Source organism: Erithacus rubecula (genome assembly GCF_903797595.1).
Source record: "Erithacus rubecula genome assembly, chromosome: 23".
NCBI lineage: Eukaryota > Metazoa > Chordata > Aves > Passeriformes > Muscicapidae > Erithacus > Erithacus rubecula.
The window spans coordinates 2,173,100-2,192,791 of NC_136675.1; the positions used below are offsets into that span (position 1 = coordinate 2,173,100).

The 19,692-nt window shown below is 57.2% G+C and overlaps 1 protein-coding gene across 1 annotated transcript; it reads right to left on the bottom strand.

Moving 5' to 3' along the window:
* Positions 1–5,842: 5,842 nt before the first annotated feature.
* Positions 5,843–19,549, bottom strand: SNRNP40 (small nuclear ribonucleoprotein U5 subunit 40). The gene is made up of 10 exons (XM_079325823.1): positions 19,301–19,549; positions 18,396–18,525; positions 17,846–17,939; positions 16,703–16,868; positions 15,957–16,079; positions 13,833–13,953; positions 12,502–12,584; positions 12,062–12,123; positions 8,315–8,418; positions 5,843–6,251 (listed from the first exon to the last, which is right to left on the bottom strand). The coding sequence occupies exons 1-10, from the start codon at positions 19,520–19,522 to the stop codon at positions 6,202–6,204; spliced, it is 1,155 nt and encodes a 384-aa protein (XP_079181949.1). The 5' UTR covers positions 19,523–19,549; the 3' UTR covers positions 5,843–6,201.
* Between the last annotated feature and the right edge of the window lie 143 nt (positions 19,550–19,692).

Consider the following 19,692-nt stretch of genomic DNA (forward strand, 5'->3'; position numbering starts at 1 on the left):
CCATGTCCCGCTCTCCAGCCTGCGGCCAGCCCCGCCGGCTCAGCACAGCGGCGGGCTGGGCTCGGCACGGGGCATCGCCGCCCTTCTCCCTCCGCCCCCCGCCCCGCTACAGCCCGCTGGGGCGGCGCGGGGGCCGCGGGGCCGCGCAGCCCTGGCCGCCCATGCCCGGCCCGGCCCGGCGCGGAGCCGCCCGCTCCGCTATTGTCTCCCGCACAGCCGCGCTCCGCGCCCCGGGCGGGCGGGCGGGGGGCGCGGGCGGGGCCGGAACAAGGCGGGACGCGGCGGGGCCGGGCGGGGCGGGGGGGGCCGGGCACGCAGCGCCGAGCCCTTGGCGGCCTCCGGGGCTGCGGGCAGCGCGGCGCCTCCCGCCCGACCTTCGCCTTATCCGTCATCATCGGCGTTTGTCCGTTCAACCGCAGATTTTTATTAGTAGTATTTTTAACCCGGGTGCGGCTGGGTGAGACCCTGGGGAAGGGCTGCGGGATGCTCCCCCCGCATCCCCCCCGCATCCCCCGGCCCTGCGGCCCTTGGGCGGCGCCTGGACCCGCAGCGCGGGGACCCGCGGCGTCCCCTGGGTGGCCGTGCCAGCGCAGCAGCTGGGCTTGCGGGGAGGACAGATGGGCGAGCCCGGCGGGAGCGCCCGCGTCCCCGCAGAGCCCCGCTCCGCAGAGCCCCGCTCCGCACACGCGGCTGGGGCCGGCTGCCCGGGGGAGCTGGGTGCAGGCAGGGCTGACACGGCCCCGCTCCGCCACCCAGCCTCTCGCCTTTGTTCTGTTTCACGGCGCACCTTCGGGGACATCGCGGAGCGCGAGCGATCACCGGGATGCCGCTTTCCCGGCGCTTCAGAAACCTCTGGCTGAAATGCCGCCTGGCAGAAGCAATTGGAAACAGTTTGCTGCTTTTAATTTCGGTGATTTCTTAATCCTCAGCGCCGATGCTCAGGAGGAAGCATCTCCTAAAGCGGCCGCACGCAGCCTTAGGTGTCAGAGCACTCACGGGGCATCAGAGGGATGAAGCTGCGTTTGTGTGTGTGGTCCAAGCCCATCCAAGCTTGCCAGGCTCATCCCTGTGCACTGCTGGGACCAGCCTGCAGCACCTTCCACACCTGGAGCTTCTCTTCATCCTCCACCGTGGGGATTTCTCTCCCCCCCGCGGCAGTTCCTGCTCCCAGGTGCGTTTGGGGAGGCTCTGCCTGGCTGAAGGACGGGGCTCTGCAGGAAATGCTTTTGTGCATTCAGTGAAAGGTTCCTCAGGGGATGCTCTGAGCTGCACTCCTGGGAGCAGGAGCAGGCTGAGACATGGAGCCAGCTCTGCTTATTCCACCCTGGCCTGGCTGAGTCACCTGCAGCAGCCCTGAGATTCCCACACCTGCCAAGGATCCTGGCTCTGGAGCTGGGATACCCCACCGTGGGCTGTCCATCCCTCCCAGCTCTCCAGCATCCCCAGGTTTTCACCTGGGACAGGACCCATCACCTTCATCCCATTGTGTCCCAGGCTCCTGAGGGTTATCCAGGTACACACACAATTTCCAGATCCAGCTTTTGGCCTCCTCTGGGATTTAAGCACAGCAGAAACCTGGAGCAGAGGGATTGGGATCACCCCACAGGTCAAAATTAAGGATCAAACCATCCCACAGCATCTCCTTGGCCCTGGTCTGGCAAATCTGCCCAGCTCAACCCACCTGCAGCCCCCAAACACCAGGGAAAGGCAAAATGCTGGGATGGAAAATCATAAATCCCCATCCAAAGGCACCGAGATCCTGCCTGGCTCCTGACCAGGTGGAGTTTTGCAAAGAATCAATTTTAGATTAAAAAAAGGTCAATAAAGCCTGTCATGGAGCTGCCCTGGAAGGAGAGGAGACAACTTCATCCAGGAGAGGGTGGGAAATGAGCCCTGGGCTTTGTCCTTTGCTGTGCTCAGGACCTGCCACTCCACACCCCCCACCCTGGGGTTTATGTGCAATAAAAACCCCAGAGGCCAAAATTACAGAGAAAATATGGAGAGGAAATCAAAACAGGGTCATGTAATTAATTGGGAGGATGGAAATGGGAGGGAGCCATCAGGATCTGTGCTTTGATCCCAACCAAGCCCTGCTGTGCCTCAGTTTCCCCAACACCCCTGGTGGGGTCAGAGCCTCATCCCAAATCTCCTGTGGGATGGAGAAGGGAGAGGAACACTCCCCATCAAGTGGAGACTCCACTTCTCTGTCACCCCACAAGTCATGGTGGGGTGACAGGGCTGTCCCTTGTCCCCCATGGCCACCTGGCTCTGGCAGGATCTGACCTGGATCTGACCCAGCTGAGCTCTCCACCCCCAGGGCAGGAGGAGGCAGATGGGATCTCTTCCCCAGGTACACAAAATCCTCTCCTTCCACTAAACCCGAGTGTTTTAAGTCAAAAACCATCTGTATCTTCATGCCAGAGACAGCTCTCCCTGCCAGGGGTATAAACAGAACAGAGAGAAATCAGTTTTTTTTTCACTAAACTGATATTTTTGTCCCAAAATGTCAGGTTTTAGTCTATTTGGGCAGGGCTGGAGCAGCCTGGGGACAGGGACAGGGACACCCCAGTCCCAGAGCCAGGGATGCTTCAGCTTTGGGTCTGGAGATGGCCCAGCTCTGGGGTAAAGGACAGCCCAGCTTGGGGTCAGGAGTTTTCCAGCCCTGGGGTCAGTGACACTCCAACCCTGGACACCAGGGATGTCCCAGACCCAGTCCCAGGGGCAGGGCTGCCCCATCCCTGGGCTCAGGTCCAGCCCACCTCCAGCCTGGGATAGTGGAATGTGTCTCTTCCCACAGCAGGGGTGGAATGGGATGAACTTCGTGTCCCTACAGCCAAACCACTCTGGGATTCCATGATTCTGTGACTCCTCCAGGAGAAAACACACATTTATTTAACCAACCTTTCCCCAGTTTGAACATAATTAGCCCCCAGCTGCCAGTCACCATCAGCTCCATGTGTCCCAGGTAATGGATCGAGCTCAGGTGGCTGTTGGAGAATCGATGGAGAAATTAAAATGAGTTCCCACCATTCCTTCTCTGTTGTCATCTTATCTCTGTGTGGGGGAGAAGGGCTGCACATCACTGGATCCATCATCATTTCGCCTTTGTAGCTCGCAAAATTCATAATTAACAAAAAAATTCTATTCACTTGCTCATGTAATTTAATTAGCTTTCCATTAAATGGAGACTAAACAGCATCTATTCCCCAACAGAGCAAATAATTGTTTTCCATTCTTTCAGAAATCATCACCCGCTCCTTGGAACTCTCAGAATTCATTAGGGAGCCTTGGAGCAGCAGTGGGAGAAGGTGGGGAAAGGAAGGGAAAGGTGCAGGAAGGACAGGAGGGGTGGCAGGGCTGGAGCTGGGATGTCCCAGGGTGTCCCCACTGATCCCAGGGTGGGGGAGCTGCATCCATCCAGGATCTCTGAGTGCTGGCATTGCCAAAGGGTCAAGGAGGAGGGTGGGGATGGGGACAGGGACACCCCCAGGGCCACATCAGGGTCACCTCCAGCCCCACTGCAGGCTGGGGCTCAGCTCCTCCCCCTGCACAGCTCCTTGGAACTGGGGCTGTTTATCTGGATCCCAGGAAAGATTTAATTTCCACTGGAAATCTCTCAAGCAAATACCTCCCTTGGAGGAATAAACCTGTTTAAGGAAACAATTTTCTCTGCACTCAGATGAAGCCTTGAATGCTTTGCTGCTGCCATGGCCCAGGGCTGGTGTGGGTCTGCTGTGGGATGGGAGCCAGGAGAGGTCTGGGGGCAGCTGGGGGCAGTGGGACAGAGGGGACTGGCCCCAAATCCCCCTGGGTGCAGCTGGGAACCAACAGGAACAGAGAGGGACTGACTCCAAACCCCTCTGGACTCTCTGCAGCACAGGCCCTGTCCTGTCCCCAAGGGTGGTGGCAGCACTGGCCCTGGCACCTCTGGGGTGGTTGGTGCCAGCTCTCCATGCTGTGTTCCAGCCCACAAGGGGTGTTCCAGCTTCTCCCAAATCAACTTCCCTCTCTCCCAGCAGCTGGGACCTGGACACAAGGTCCAAGGGATGGGCATTGTCCAGCCCCAACCTCAATGAGCAGGGAAACCTTGAGCTGCCCCTTCCCTCCTTAGCATCCATCAGGAACAAAGTTCTTTGGCCCTGGGGAATGGTCACAGCACTGGGATGGGCACAGGGATGCTGGGCTGGATGCTCATTGCTGTGGGGAGTTGGCCAGGGGCAGCTGGGCATGGGCAGGGAGTGCCCACAGAGCTGCCCAGCCCTGGCTCTGTGGCTCTGTCCATCCATCCCTGGCTCTGTCCATCCATCCCTGGCTCTGTCCATCCATCCCTGGCTCTGTCTATCCATCCCTGGCTCTGTCCATCCAGCTCTGGCTCTGTCCATCCATCCCTGGCTCTGTCCATCCATCCCTGGCTCTGTCCATCCCTCTGGCTCTGTCCATCCATCCCTGGCTCTGTCCATCCATCCCTGGCTCTGTCCATCCCTCTGGCTCTGTCCATCCATCCCTGGCTCTGTTCATCCATCCCTGGCTCTGTCCATCCCTCTGGCTCTGTCCATCCATCCCTGGCTCTGTCCATCCAGCTCTGGCTCTGTCCATCCCTCTGGCTCTGTCCATCCCTGGCTCTGTCCATCCCTCTGGCTCTGTCCATCCCTCTGCTCCTCAGCCCAGGGATTTATCTTTAATCCGGATCATTTCCCTGATCTGGGTCATGGCTCCATGTCCATCATGCCCAGGCCATGGAGGGGTGTGCAGGGCACAGGGGGTGACACCCAGGCTGGGGTGTGGATCCATCCAGCCCCCACTGCCCCATCCTGGGAGCAGCCCCTGCCTGGCACCCCCAGCTCTCAGGAGCCCCAGGACTGCCCAGAACTCGGGGCAGGGGAAGAATGATCCCCCTGCCTCACTTCACTGCTGGCTCCTGGGCTGGGAATTTGGAAAAAAAACCTTTTTTGGTTCCTTCAAAGAAGCAGGACACAGTGAAGCTCAGGACTGTTGTCACAGATCAGCCCCAAGGGTCTCTCTCTCCTCTGACACTTGGTACAGATCCAAATAAACCCTTGGGATTATTACAGGATCTAATTAATCTGTGGCAGCCCCTCCCCAGCCAGGGGCAGGGGCTCATCCCTGGGAACCAGGCTCCCACCCTGGGGTGCCCAGGGTCCCTCCTGGCAGCCCCAGCCCCTCAGCCTTGAATACTCTGCAGTTAAAAATAACCCCCCGTGCCTCCAGCCCTGCCTGCTGCTCTCCAGGGAGGGGTTTGTCTGCTCAGAGCTGCTCACCCATCACATGGGAGATGGAGCTGCCAGCACCCCCCGAGGGCTCCTGTCACTCACCCACTGAGGGCAGGGACAGTGGGACACCCCAGGGGACAGGGACAACTCCAGGGACCACCCAGGGCTGCAGCAGCCACGGGGAGTGAGGGGAGGGAACTGGGCAGTGACAGGAACCTGCTGAACCCTCCCTGGAATTGGGACAGGGACTGGGACAAGGCAGGGACAGGACCCAGGGAATGGCTCCCAGTGCCAGAGGGCAGGGCTGGCTGGGATCTTGGGCAGGAATTGTTCCCTGGCAGGGTGGGCAGGGCTGGGATGGAATTGCCAGAGCAGCTGTGGCTGCCCCTGGATCCCTGGCAGTGCCCAAGGCCATGCTGGACACTGGGAGCAGCTGGGACAGTGGGAGTGTCCCTGGGGTGGCACTGAATGGGATTTAAAGTCCCTTCCAACCCAAATCATTCCATGATTTTAATCTTGATGATTTCCCTGGTTATCCACAGGTGAGGACTTGGATTTAATATTGGAGAACAGAAAAGCAACCAGAGCAATAAACCCCAGGCACTGAGCTGTGTAAAAAGCCATTTATTGCAGTTTTAACTGTATCAAAAAACTCCAAAACAAACAGGACAGGGAATATACAGGCCACGTGTAGAACTGAAACAAAAGTTCTCAATTTCAAGGGATCTGAAGAAGGGTGTCATGGTCAGTGGCAGAGCCAAACCAAAATTCCTTTCATTTCCAAGTTTTCCTGCCTCCCCAAAGATAGGGGAGGTGGAAAAAGCTGCCCAGTGAGATGTGGAGAGGGGACAGCCTGCAGCAGGGTGGCTGTCACAGAGCTGCTGTCACCGTCTGCACTGGCAATGGATCCATCCAGCTCCTGCAAACCCAGGATCCCGAGGGCACAGATCCCACCAGCTCCTCATGGGCCTCACTGGATCTCCCCCATGTACAGCCTTTTGTCACTGGATGCAGAGAGAACTGAGGGGCAAAGAAAGAAAGGAAGGAAGAATAAAATGAGAACATAAAAATTAAAACAGAATATAAAAACCGAAACAGAATATAAAAACTAAAATAGAATATAAGAATTAAAATAGAAAATAAGAATTATCCCAGTGGTTTGAGACTTCCCTAAGGACACAGCACTGAACTGTTCATTTTGCTGGAAGCCAAATTGCAGCTGCTCCCCAAAAGAGCCATGAACAGTGCTGTAGGCCAGGCTGTGCTGGGAGAGCCTGAGCTGGGATGTGGCAGGAGGGGGATGAACACCTCTGGGAGGCTCCCGAGGTGGGATCTTCATCCCCAGAAGTGTTGAGGCTCTGCCAGCACCACTAGAGGGCACATCTGGCCAGGAGAGTGTCCCCAGGACAGCATTCCCTGGGAACAGGGAAAACACAGCTGGCCCCACCCTGAGCCACAGCCCAGGGACCCCTGAGGTTGGGGAACATCCCCCAGATCACCCAACCCCACTGAGCCCCCAGGGTCACCCAGTGCCTCAGCCCCTCTGACACCCCAGGGATGGGGAGCCCTTTCCATGGAGAAATGTTCCCCAAATCCAACCTAAACCTTCCCTCTGCTCCTGTCCCTGTTTCTGGAGAAGAGCCTGTCCCCTCCTGCCAGGGAATTGTGCAGAGCCACAAGGGCCCCTGAGCCTCCTTTGCTCCAGGCTGAGCCCCTTCCCAGCTCCCTCAGCCCCTCCTGGGGCTCAGACCCTTTCCCTCTTCAGGGAATTCAAAGCACAAAGAATGACCCAGAAGATACCAGCAATGGTTTAATCCCTGTCCAGAAGAGCTCTGGGGGCTTCTGCACCAATTCCCAGCCTGGTGTTTGACACCCTGCACCAATCCCAGCCTGGTGTCTGTCACCCTGCACCAATCCCAGCCTGGTGTCTGTCACCCTGCACCAATCCCAGCCTGGTGTTTGTCACCCTGCACCAATCCCAGCCTGGTGTTTGTCACCCAGCCACAGCCTGGCTCCCCATGCAGGTGAGAATCCTACAGTGATTTATGGGATTTACATTCCCAGGAGTTCCCAGCCATCAGCTGCATGAATCAATAGGTTTTCAGTAATAGTTTTTTAATCTTTATTTGAAGCTCAGTGATTGATGAGCCCAGCACAGGATCCCACACCCAGCCAGGAGCTGCCTCTGCCCCTCCAGCTCAGGCAGAGCTGTGGGTACCCAGGGACAAACCCAGAGCTCCTGCCCCTTGCCCTGGCTTTGGGGCTGGCCTGGCCAAGGTGAGTGTTTCCATGGAACACAGCTCCCTGCAGCCTGCCCAGCCCATGCTGGACCAGGAAATGGGAATGGAACCTGCCCCCAGCTCCTGCAGGGGGTTCAAATGGCTCTGAAAAGGCACCATGAGCTTTGCAACACCCAGCTCTGACTGTGGTGCCACGTGTGAGACACCTCCAGAACAGGGCCTAGACCCACTGCACCAAGAGCATCCTCTGGGTGGGATTTTGGGCAGGAATTGTTCCCTAGAGGGTGGGGAGGCCCTGGCACAGCGTGCCCAGAGCAGCTGTGGCTGCCCCTGGATCCCTGGCAGTGCCCAAGGCCAGGCTGGACACTGGGAGCAGCTGGGACAGTGGGAGGTGTCCCTGCCATGGCACTGGAGGGGATTTAAGGTCCCTTCCAACCCAGACCATTCTGGGATTGTGATTTTGTGATTCTCTGATATTTGTTTCCTACAGCTTGGGGGCAGTTAGGACCCCCCAGGTGATCCATGTCCTCATGCAGCCACCAAACAAGGTTACATCCCTGGCATCCCATGTATTCCAAACCCTTTCCTCAGGGCCCCTGGGAAGGCTGGACAAGCCCTGGCCAGTGGCAGCCACCCCCAGCCCACCCAAGAGCCACCCTGCTGCCCTCTGGGTGTCCCCACCCCAGTCCCAGGGTCCCTGTGCTCAGCTCAGAGTGCCCCCACCCAACAAACAGGGCTCTGCCACCCTGCTGCTAACTGGACTCTGAGCCACTCTGGCAGTTCTGGGGCTGCTTCCCAGAGGATGAGCAGCTCAGTGAGCCCTGGGGAGGGGGCAGCACTTACTGATGGGTTCCTCAGGGTGGAAAGCCAGTTCATTGACAGAGCCAGCATGGCCAGGCAGCTTGTACAGGATCCTCCTGGAGGTGGTGTCCCACACGTACACAAACCTGCAACACAATCCTGGTCAGGGCAGGCACAGGCCAAAGGAAACACCTGTCCCCCCAGGGGGTTCACCTGCTGGCTGGAACTATCTTTGTGTGGATAAACAGCAACTTGCCAGAAGAAAAATGCTGCTCTGACTGGCCCAGGAGAGCAGAGAGGAGACAACAGGTCCAGAGGCAAAAACCTCCCTGCCAGCACTTCACCCCTCAGGGTGATCAGAGATCAACATGAAAGTTGAGAGGCCAAAGAAATCCTTGATAGGGCAGGGAGAAAACCAGCACTGGGAATGGGGAGGGATGTTTCACCCTCCCAGGCACCCCCCAAACACTCTGCATGTCCAGGCATCCCCCTGGGCTGGCAGTGAAGAGCCCAGAGCACCCCCAGCCCCCAATCCCTCCCAGCCAGCAGCTCTGAGAGGACATTTCCCCCTGCTCTGCCATGATCCACTTGCCAGCATTTCTTGGGAGTGATGGGATCACACTGAACCTTTGATCACTCCCTGTCAGGCCTCACCCACTGCTGGCTCCTGCCTGAGTTGGGAACCCCCCAGGACCCTTCCCTGGGGGCACCAGGCACAGCTCAGCTCCCACAATTCTCTTAAAAATGATCTGACAGTCAGGGAAACCGAGCCCAAATTCCCTGTGGGAAGCTCTGCTGGGATGCCCTGCCCCTGGTGACAGAGATCTGGATCCACCAGAACAAGATCAGCATCCCCCAGGCAGGGCAGGGGCTGCACCCCCCCTGCACAGCTCTGCCACAGCCCCCCCTGCCCAGCACGAGGGAAGGGAATTTGGCACAAGGCTCACAGCTCTGCACAACCAAAACAAAAACCAGTGCCTGGGCAGAGGTGATGCTCAAACTGATGCCTGGAAAGGCTGACCTGGAACAGAGACTAAAGAAATAAAATATTTACTGAAAGGATGCACGTTGGGCAGTGCAAGAGCCTGACTGGGGCTGCAAACAAATGAAATCCAATGAGTTTTACACTTTTGTAAGTTTTGGTTCATTTACACATTGGGGTCAGTTGTCCAACCACAGCCCCAGGCCATGCACTCCCAGCCCCCTGCCTTGCCCCCTTCCCTTTGCTGCTGTTTCTGATTTTTGGGTACTGGTTGTCCTTGATTCTCCTGCTGGGAAGGGATTGTTCTGTCCAAGCCTGTGAAGAGAACTCACTAACACCTAACAGGAAGTTTCAGAGTTACACAGCAAGCAGCAGAGTCTGGAAAATGTAAAATCTCAAACCCAAAGCATCAACCCTGCCCTCCCATCCCCTCCTTGGAGGTGGCTGAGAGCTCAAAGGAACTCCTGGGGCAGGAAAGGGCAGGAGAGGGGTGTGGTGGGAAAGGCAGCTCTGCTGTCACACCCCAGGGCATCACTGGGCTCTCAGAGGCTGAGGGATGGTGTGTTGGGTTGCTGTGACCAGCAATGTGAATTCTGTCCCCATCTGCTGACCCGGGTGTGGCAGTGCCCCTGATCTCCTGGCACACATTATCTGCTAATGGGCCATCTTTAAACCAGCTGGGCAATCATCTTTATCTTCCCACAGCCCATCCTCCCTCCAGGAGATATCTCCTGTTCATGGCCACTGAGTCCCAGGGCATGACTGATAAAATTCCATCATCCCACTGGGAGATGCTCCAGCCAGGGAGGAGCCAAGCCTTTCCCACCCAGATAAAAACAGATTTTGGACACCAAGGCACCTTCTCTCCACTGGATTCCAGAGGAAAGCCAGACCTTTCCACATCATCCCTGGAGCTTCAGAGGAAACTGCACCTTCTCCAGGAGCACTGCTCCAGCTGAACCACATCTGCCACTGCAGGAGGATGCAGCCACCATTGAATGGGACTGTGACACCACCCTGACTGACTGACAGGTGTCAGCTTGGATTCTGACTCTGGCAGGGGTTGGGATTGTTCTTTGTAATACTGTATTTCTATTTTAATTTTCATAGTAAAGAACTGTTATTCCTAATTCCCCCATCTTTGCCTGAGAGCCCCTTAATTTCAAAATAATAATAATAATAATTTGGAGGGAGGGGGTTTACATTCTCCATTTCAAAGAGAAGCTCCTGCCTTTATTGGCAGACACCTGTCCTCCAACCAGGACAGATGGGGACAGAGCAGGAACAAATGGGGAAGGGAACATTTTGCAGGGACACATGGGAGGTGGATCCCTGCTCCAAGGCAGGTTGCTGTGCAGCCCATGGCTCCCCTGCAGGGACTCAAACCTGCTGGGCATGGACAGCCCCTCCCTCAGCACCAGGGCTGGAGCCTTCCAGACTTATTCTGGGCTCCTCACTTTCCCCCTTCCTTTCCATGTCAGGGCTTTGCAGACCTGACAAAAAAGATTTGCCTGTACAATCAGCCTGGAATGTCACTGAAATGCTGCTTTTCACCCCAAAAATGCCCTGAATGATCTATAACCCCTGCTGGCTGCCCAGAGAAGCCACAGGGTACCAGCACCATGTGCTCCTCCTCCCCAGGAGCTTTTCAGGCCAGTGCTATTCTGTGATTTATTTTCTTGAGGGAAACTCTCAGGCCTGCAATGTAAGCCTTGAATCAGGAATGTTTCAAGCCCAACTCTTACCTAGCAGGCAGGGATTGTGTCTGTTCCTTTCTCAAAGCACTCTGCTGTTGTGGTTTTAAATTTGGTGTTGCAAAGGAGGCAAAGTGGCTGATTTTACTACAAAAATACTTCTGAATACTACTTTGATACTTTTGAAGGGCTCACCAGCAAAAATAAAGACTCAAGTAATTGGCCCTCCAACACAGACCCACAGGAGGAGAGAGGAATCACCAGGGGAATGTTCTGTACTCAAAACAAAACATTTGTTTAATCTTGCTTTGCTTTTTCTCCTCTCCCCCCATCAGGAACTGCTCCATCCCCCATCAGGAATTCTCCCTCCCCACGTGCCCCCAGTAGGGCTGGGGGCAGAATCAGGCCCCAGCTCATGCTGGGACAGCTGCCCCACTAAATCTGGACAGGGAGAGCTCGAGTTCTGCCTCTCTGCTTTCAGAACCTCATTAATCTGGTGATTACTGCTGCCCCATGCCCTGGCCCCCAGCCTGCAGGAATTCCTGTCTCCCTGGCACTGGATTTGGGCCTGGATTTGCTCCAGGGGTCAGTGGTGTCCTTCACAGGGACCTTCAGACCCAGTTCTGCTTCATCCCTCTGCCCTTTTCACTGCTCAGCTCACTTTACTGAATATTTCATTTACAAGTCTGAGATGTGCCAATTGGTCCTTATTTCTGCTTAATTAAAGGAGAGGTCATTAATGGTCCCTGGAATCCCACCATGCAGGGATTTAAGTGGGATTTGTGCTCTTTATCCTCCAAACCCCCCCCCCCCCCAGACCCTGCTCTCAAAGGCCCCCCCAGGTCTGCCAGGACACCCAGTGGCAAAGATGTCCCTGTCACCTGCTGGGGGATCCTGTGGTGGGACAGGGCAGAGCCTCAGGCAGGTTTTGACAATAAGAACCAGATTTTACAACAGTCAGATACTCCTGCAGAGAGACTAACAACAGAAATTCCCTGTGGAAATCAATAAAAATCCCTGAGGGCTGTTTGGGATTTCACACACAGCCCTGAGCATTGAGATTCTGATGCAGGAATGCTGCAAATCCATCATGGATTGATGGGGACAACTCACCTGTCAGCAGAGCCCCCTGCAATTTTACTGCCATCTGGGGACCAGGAGCACCTCAGAAGGTTCTACAACAAAAGAACATGCACAGATCTATTTAGTTTCCCCCTTCTCCTTGAATTAAAAGCACCACATTAATGATCTCCCTTGGAAGATAAGATGGTAATTACAGATTTCATTTTATTGCTGGAAACAGCCAGTGCCTTGTTATTTTACACAAAGTAGATGGTAAGTGTAGAAAATATTTAATTTACAGCTAATTACAGCTGAACTGAGCAAAGAAATCTTGTTCCTGAGGCTTTAATTGGAATCCCACTTTGAGTATTTATCTTTCTTTGAGTTCTTATTAAAGCCTTTCTGGCCTACACTTGAATTGAAAAAAAAAAAAAAACCAATTTAGAGAAAAGTTAAGAGCAGAGGGAATTGAATAAGCAGTGAACACTCACCTTTTCAAAATTATGGACATTTCCCTGGAAAATCTTGACACATCTCTCCTTGGGGGCGAAGGGCCTGACGTCCCAGATCCGAACTGCAAGAGAGCCAGAGCAGCAGCTGAGGGCACAGGGAGGGGGCAGAGGCCAGGCCAGGCCCCTGAGCCCTCAGTGCCCACAGGAACCAGCACTTCCCCTGCTGCAGCCCCTGCTCTGGCAGCACAACAGCAGCAATGTGCACTCACACCAAAATCCAAACCTGCCCTGCCACAACTGAGCCACCACCCCATCACAGGAGCCTTTTCTCCATCCTGACACAGCCCAGGGACAAGGTCCTGATGGGCTCAGCCTCAGAGAGGGACAGTGGGACAGGCAGGGTGACAGCTGGGCTGTCACTGCTGCTGAGGGAACAGAGCCAAGGCAGCCTGACACCAGCCAGACACAGAGTGCAGGATAACCTGTGCCATGGCTACTGTCCCCATGTCCTGCAGGATAACCTGTGCCATGGCTCCTGTCCCCATGTCCTGCAGGATAACCTGTGCCATGGCTCCTGTCCCCATGTCCTGCAGGATAACCTGTGCCATGGCCCCTGTCCCCATGTCCTGCAGGATAACCTGTGCCATGGCTCCTGTCCCCATGTCCTGCAGGATAACCTGTGCCATGGCTCCTGTCCCCATGTCCTGCAGGATAACCTGTGCCATGGCCCCTGTCCCCATGTCCTGCAGGATAACCTGTGCCATGGCTCCTGTCCCCATGTCCTGCAGGATAACCTGTGTCATGGCCCCTGTCCCCATGTCCTGCAGGATAACCTGTGCCATGGCTCCTGTCCCCATGTCCTTCCTTAGGATAACCTGTGCCATGGCTCCTGTCCCCATGTCCTGCAGGATAAGCTGTGCCATGGCCCCTGTCCCCATGTCCTGCAGGATAACCTGTGCCATGGCTCCTGTCCCCATGTCCTTCCTGCAGGATAACCCGTGCCATGGCTCCTGTCCCCATGTCCTGCAGGATAACCTGTGCCATGGCTCCTGTCCCCATGTCCTGCAGGATAACCTGTGCCATGGCTCCTGTCCCCATGTCCTGCAGGATAACCCGTGCCATCCTCCTGTCCCCATGTCCTGCAGGATAACCTGTGCCATGGCTCCTGTCCCCATGTCCTGCAGGATAACCTGTGCCATGGCTCCTGTCCCAGCTCCCTCCAGGAGCCCCCTGAGGCAGCTGCTCCCCCTCCAAGGACACAGACCCGCGGTTCAGCTCTAGAGCCCAGCTCCCTGCATCCCACCCCCCCCAGTGCTGTTTTCCCAGGAGGAGCACCCATGGGTGTCCCTGGTGCCCCCAGCAGGCTGTACCTGTGTTGTCCATGGCGTTGGAGAGCAGGTAGGAGCCCTCAGAGCTGAGGCTCAGGCCGGTCACTGAGTCGGCGTGGCCGCGCATGCTGTAGGTGAGCTTGTTCTGCCGCAGGTCCCACACCTGGCACGGGGACAGCAGCACTGCTGGGGCACCCACAGAGCTCTGAGAGCACCCACAGAGCTCTGAGAGCACCCACACCTAGCACGGGGACAGCAGCACTGCTGGGCACCCACAGAGCTCTGAGAGCACCCACAGAGCTCTGAGAGCACCCACAGAGCTCTGAGAGCACCCACACCTAACACGGGGACAGCAGCACTGCTGGGGCACCCACAGAGCTCTGAGAGCACCCACAGAGCTCTGAGAGCACCCACACCTAACACGGGGACAGCAGCACTGCTGGGGCACCCACAGAGCTCTGAGAGCACCCACAGAGCTGAGAGCACCCAGCACTGCTGAGAGCACCCACACCTGGCACGGGGACAGCAGCACTGCTGGGGCTGCAGCTCTGGGCATTGAGGACCCAGCTGCTGCCAGCAGCTCTGCCTTCCAGATAATGGGCTCTGCAGTTTGATGGGAGTTGTAGGAAAATGGTGTTTGTGCCTTAGATTTGTAACTGGGTGTGTTCAACCCCCAAGGAGTTCCATGGCAGCAGCAGCACACATGCAGGGAATGGCTCCCACTGCCAGAGGGCAGGGCTGGCTGGGATATTGGGGATAAATCCTCCCCTGGCAGGGTGGGCAGGGCTGGGATGGAATTGCCAGAGCAGCTGTGGCTGCCCCTGGATCCCTGGCAGTGCCCAAGGCCAGGCTGGACACTGGGAGCAGCTGGGACAGTGGGAGGTGTCCCTGCCATTGCAGGGGGTGGAGTGAGATGATCCTTCAGATCCCTTCCCACCCAAACCATTCCATGGTCCTATGAAAATATGAGGCTGGAAGTTAATGTGTGTTCCAAAATGACAGAATTTGCTTTTGTGAACATTTCTAAGCAAATGTGTTTAACCTCCAAGGAGTTAAATGCCAGCAGCCCCACACCTGCAGAATTCCTCTTGAATTCCTCAAATCCTCCTGCCTGATGGCACAGAGCAGGAGCTCCCCAATTCCCAAAGGGGGAAGCTGCAGGGGGACAGCTCTGGTGGCAGTGGGACACCAAACACTGGCTGGGACAGGCTGGGGACAGCTCTGGTGGCAGTGGCACACTGAGCACTGGCTGGGGACAGTTCTGGTGGCAGTGGCACACTGAGCACTGGCTGGGGACAGTTCTGGTGGCAGTGGCACACTGAGCACTGGCTGGGGACAGCTCTGGTGGCAGTGGCACACTGAGCACTGATTGTGACAGGCTGGGGACAGCTCTGGTGGCAGTGGCACACTGAGCACGGGCTGGGGACAGCTCTGGTGACAGTGGCACACTGAGCACTGGCTGGGGACAGCTCTGGTGGCAGTGGCACACTGAGCACAGGCTGGGGACAGCTCTGGTGGCAGTGGCACATTGAGCACAGGCTGGGGACAGCTCTGGTGGCAGTGGCACACTGAGCACTGATTGTGACAGGCTGGGGACAGCTCTGGTGGCAGTGGCACACTGAGCACTGGCTGGGGACAGCTCTGGTGGCAGTGGCACACTGAGCACTGGCTGGGGACAGCTCTGGTGGCAGTGGCACACTGAGCACTGGCTGGGACAGGAGTGGAGGGCACAGGGACAGCCTGAGCCCTGCAGTCAGCAGGGCAATCAGCTGAATGAAATGCTGAGCTCACTCTTACATAAGAACTTTCCACACCAGCAGGTGCCAGGGGGAGCTGCAAACTGGGGCAGAGGGCACAGAGGGGACACATCACCACATTTTCTCCCATTGACCTCAGCCCTGGCTCTGTCACAGGCTGCCAGCACAGCCAGCATTCCGTGCTGGCTCCAGCAGGTGACAGCAGTGCTGGGACACTGGGATGCCAGGCTGTCACTGCCAGCCTGGAGCAGATCCCTGCCACTCTATTGGCCCTGTGCCACCACAGGGATTGACACAGCAGGGCCAGGGGGGCTGGGATGTCAAATCCAGCAGGTGACCCCCACGGCTGCCCTTGAGCAACACAAGGTGTGACAGGATGAACAAGTGAAAAAGGGACACAGGGTCCTACCTTGATGTCATTGTCAATGCCTCCAGAGATGATCTGGTCACTGGTGTCATTGAAGGTGACAGCCAGGACCTGGTAGGTGTTCTGGAATGTCTGGACAGCAGCTTTTTTCCTGATGTCCCACAGCTGGAAAGAAATGTGGCACTTTTAAGAGCTGGGCATAGATATTTAACAACAAAATCACAGGGAGCTGCAGAGATATTGGCAGAGACTCAGACTGTTCTGAAACTCCTTTGTAGATCTCAGGAAACCATTATAAAAAACATCTCATCTAGAAATCTTCATTAGAAACATTAAACCTGGTGTGTTTGGAGCATAGGAATGAAGGGAAGGAAGAAAGGGCCAGCACAGATTTTAGGAAAGAGAAGAAAGGACCAGCACAGATTTTAGGAAAGAGAAGAAAGGACCAGCACAGATTTTAGGAAAGAGAAGAAAGGGCCAGCACAGATCTCAGGAGAGAGAAGAAAGGGCCAGAACAGATTTTAGGAGAGAGAAGGGGCCAGCCCAGATTTCAGGAATAGTTTTCTCCTACTTTGCTGATTCAGAGCAGCAAAAAAAGCCCAGCTGAGCAGCTCAACCCCCCTGACAAGAAGAGAAAAAACAGAGCAGTGAAATTTGACGTCACATTTTCCACTCTGAACTCAGAGCGACAAGATAACGAACCGAGTAACAAAAAGCTGCATTGGGCCCAGGTAAAGGGGAACAGCCCAGAAGCTTCTCCCCCTTTGGCCAGGTGTCCCCAGGCTGACCTTGACAGTGCCATCGTCGCTGCCAGTGCACACCAGCTGGGGCCCCCTGCGGGCAGGGTAGCAGGAGTTCACAAAGGACGTGTGGCCCTTCAGCCGCTTCACCCTCTCGCCCGTCTCGCTGTCCCACACGGCCACTGTTTTGTCCGTGGATGCTGAGAAGAGCATGCTGCAGGCAACAAGCACTGTCAGGGAGCAGCTCCCTCCCATCCTCCTCTCAGCAGTAACCAGTGGGAGAAGAACCTGCCCCTTTGTGTTTTGGAGGAGCCTGACTGACACTGGAGTGGCTGCATGGAACTCCCTTTAGTCCCTGCTATAAATTTTCTGTCTCCTCAAGGAGTGTCTGGTATTAGCACAGACAGCAAGGTGGAACAGCTTTTAAATTATCAATATTTCACTAGTTCTCTCTCCCCCTCCCCAGTGACTCCCAGACACCCAACACAAACTTCCCTCTGTTCTCCAAAACTGCATCAATGGCACAGGAGGGTCACAGGTACCCCCAGATCATTTGCTCATACTGGGAAAGCCAAACTACAAGGGCTTGGTGTTCCTGGACTGAGCAAGGGCAACAATCCCAGAATCACCTGTGCTGGAAAAGAGCTCCAGGAGCAGCAAGTCCAAGCTGTGCCTGATCCCCACCCTGTCCCCAGCCCAGAGCTCTCAGTGCCACATCCAGGAACTCCATGGGCACCTCCAGGGATGGGCACTCCAAACCCCCCTGGGCACTTCCAATCCCTGCCCACCCTTTCCATGGGGAAATTCCTGCTCTGCCCACCCTGAGCCTCCCCTGCCCAGCCTGAGCTGTTCCCTCTGCTCCTGTCCCTGTCCCTGTTCCCAGAGCCCGACCCCCCCGGCTGTCCCCTCCTGTCAGGGAGTTGTGCAGAGCCACAAGGGCCCCTGAGCCTCCTTTGCTCCAGGCTGAGCCCCTTCCCAGCTCCCTCAGCCCCTCCTGGGGCTCAGACCCTTCCCAGCTCCCTCAGCCCCTCCTGGGGCTCAGACCCTCCCCAGCTCCCTCAGCTTCTCCTGGGGCTCAGACCCTTCCCAGCTCCCTCAGCCCCTCCTGGGGCTCAGACCCTTCCCAGCTCTGTTCCCTGAGGTTCAGGGAGTCCCTGGGGTCTCTGAGCAGCAGCAAGCCCCTGCCCTCACCTGCCATCTGTGTTGTAGTGCAGCTCCATGACAGCCCCACTGTGTCCCTTGAGGGTGGCAAAGTTGTCACAGTCCCCGTAGACATTCCAGAGCACTGGGGGGCAGCAAGGAAGAGATGAGCACAGGAAACATGGGAACAGCCTGCTGCTGTGCATGGAGCTGATCTTTGGGATTTCAGCCAAGTGAAGGAGGAGGATGGACCAGCCCCACTGGGATAATCTCCATGCTTGTGTGAGCTCCAGGGCAGAGGTGATTTAGGGGTCGTGTTTAAGGTGAATTTATTAAAAAAGTTGTAATCCTTGCTTCAGCAATCCTAAGCATTAAAAACTGCATTTCTGCAGACCTCTGGAACCTGTGTGAGGGGCACACAGGGCTGTGTTCAGTAATACACATTTCCAGCACTGTCAGGATGGGGCCTGGAGAGGAGCTGGGAAAAGCTTCCTGCACCCCCCTGGGGAAGCAATTCCCACTCAGGAACCAGCCAGGTGAGGGCTGAGCTAAAACCCCTCAGCAGCAGGGCCTGAGCCCAGGGGACAGCAGTGACACTCACAGATGAGCCTGTCGAAGCCAGCTGAGGCCAGGGTGTTGCCATTGGGATGGAACTTGCAGCAGTAAACCTCCCCCTCGTGTCCTGACAGCAGCATGATGGGGGCCTGCAGTGAGGAGCAGCGTGGGGGGCCCTGGAGGACACGGGGACACCGTGAGGAACAAGGGACAAGCCAGGCTGTGGCCAGCCCTGCTGAGCAGCCTGACCTTCCCACAGCACATCCCACCGGAATCACAGGATTCTGAGGTAGGAAAAAAGCTCCAAGATCATTAAATCCAAGCTGTGCCCCATCCCCACCTTGTCCCCAGCCAGAGATCTCAGGGTCACCTCCAGGGATGGGCACTCCAAACCCCCCTGGGCACTTCCAATCCCTGCCCACCCTTTCCATGGGGAAATTCCTGCTCTGCCCACCCTGAGCCTCCCCTGCCCAGCCTGAGCTGTTCCCTCTGCTCCTGTCCCTGTCCCTGTTCCCAGAGCCCGACCCCCCCCGGCTGTCCCCTCCTGTCAGGGAGTTGTGCAGAGCCACAAGGGCCCCTGAGCCTCCTTTGCTCCAGGCTGAGCCCCTTCCCAGCTCCCTCAGCCCCTCCTGGGGCTCAGACCCTTCCCAGCTCCCTCAGCCTCTCCTGGGGCTCAGACCCTTCCCTGCTCCCTCAGCCTCTCCTGGGGCTCAGACCCTTCCCAGCTCCCTCAGCCTCTCCCCTTCCCCAGCGCCATTTCCCGGACACGCTCCAGCCCCTCCCGCACTGAGGGCCCAGAGCCGAACGCAGCACTGGAGGTGCCTCAGCACCACCCAGCCCAAACATGCTCGAGGTCCTTCCCTCCCACTGGAACCACCCCCGGCCTTCTTCCCGCACCTCTCCACCCACCCCGCATCTCTTCCCACCCTCCCCTCACGTCGCCCCCATTACCGACTGCAGCAGAGCTCCGCTCGGAGGCTGCCCCCCCGCACCGCCCGTGCCCGGCGCCACCGGCAGCTCATGGCGGGGCCGCTTGGCGGGCACGGGGACGAGCGGGAGGTCGGGGCCGGGCGCGGGGGCGGCGCCGGGAGCGGCGGGCGGCGGGGGCGGCCCGGGAGCGGGGCCGGGGCCAGGCCCGGGGCCCGGGACCTTCCGCTTCTGCTGCTCGATCATGGCGGGCGCCGGGCCCCGCCCCCCGCGCCCCATTGGCTGAGGGTGCCGCTGCCGCCGCGCTGATTGGCGGAGCGCCCGGCATGTCCCGCCCCCCACACGCGGCCGGCGCGCCGAGCACAGCGCGGGGATTGCGGCGCCTTCTGGCGCGCCTCGCTCTGATTGGTGAAGCG

Bases quoted from the DNA above. Each gene is read 5' to 3' on its own strand.
- SNRNP40 (XM_079325823.1), bottom strand. From the start codon at position 19,522: ATGATCGAGCAGCAGAAGCGGAAGGTCCCGGGCCCCGGGCCTGGCCCC. The intron at 13,954-15,956 runs GTAGGACCCTGT...TCCCCGTGCCAG, and splicing joins GCATTGACAATGACATCAAG to GTGTGGGACCTGCGGCAGAA. The intron at 12,124-12,501 runs GTGAGTGTTCAC...CTTTTGTTGTAG, and splicing joins ATGTCCATAATTTTGAAAAG to AACCTTCTGAGGTGCTCCTG.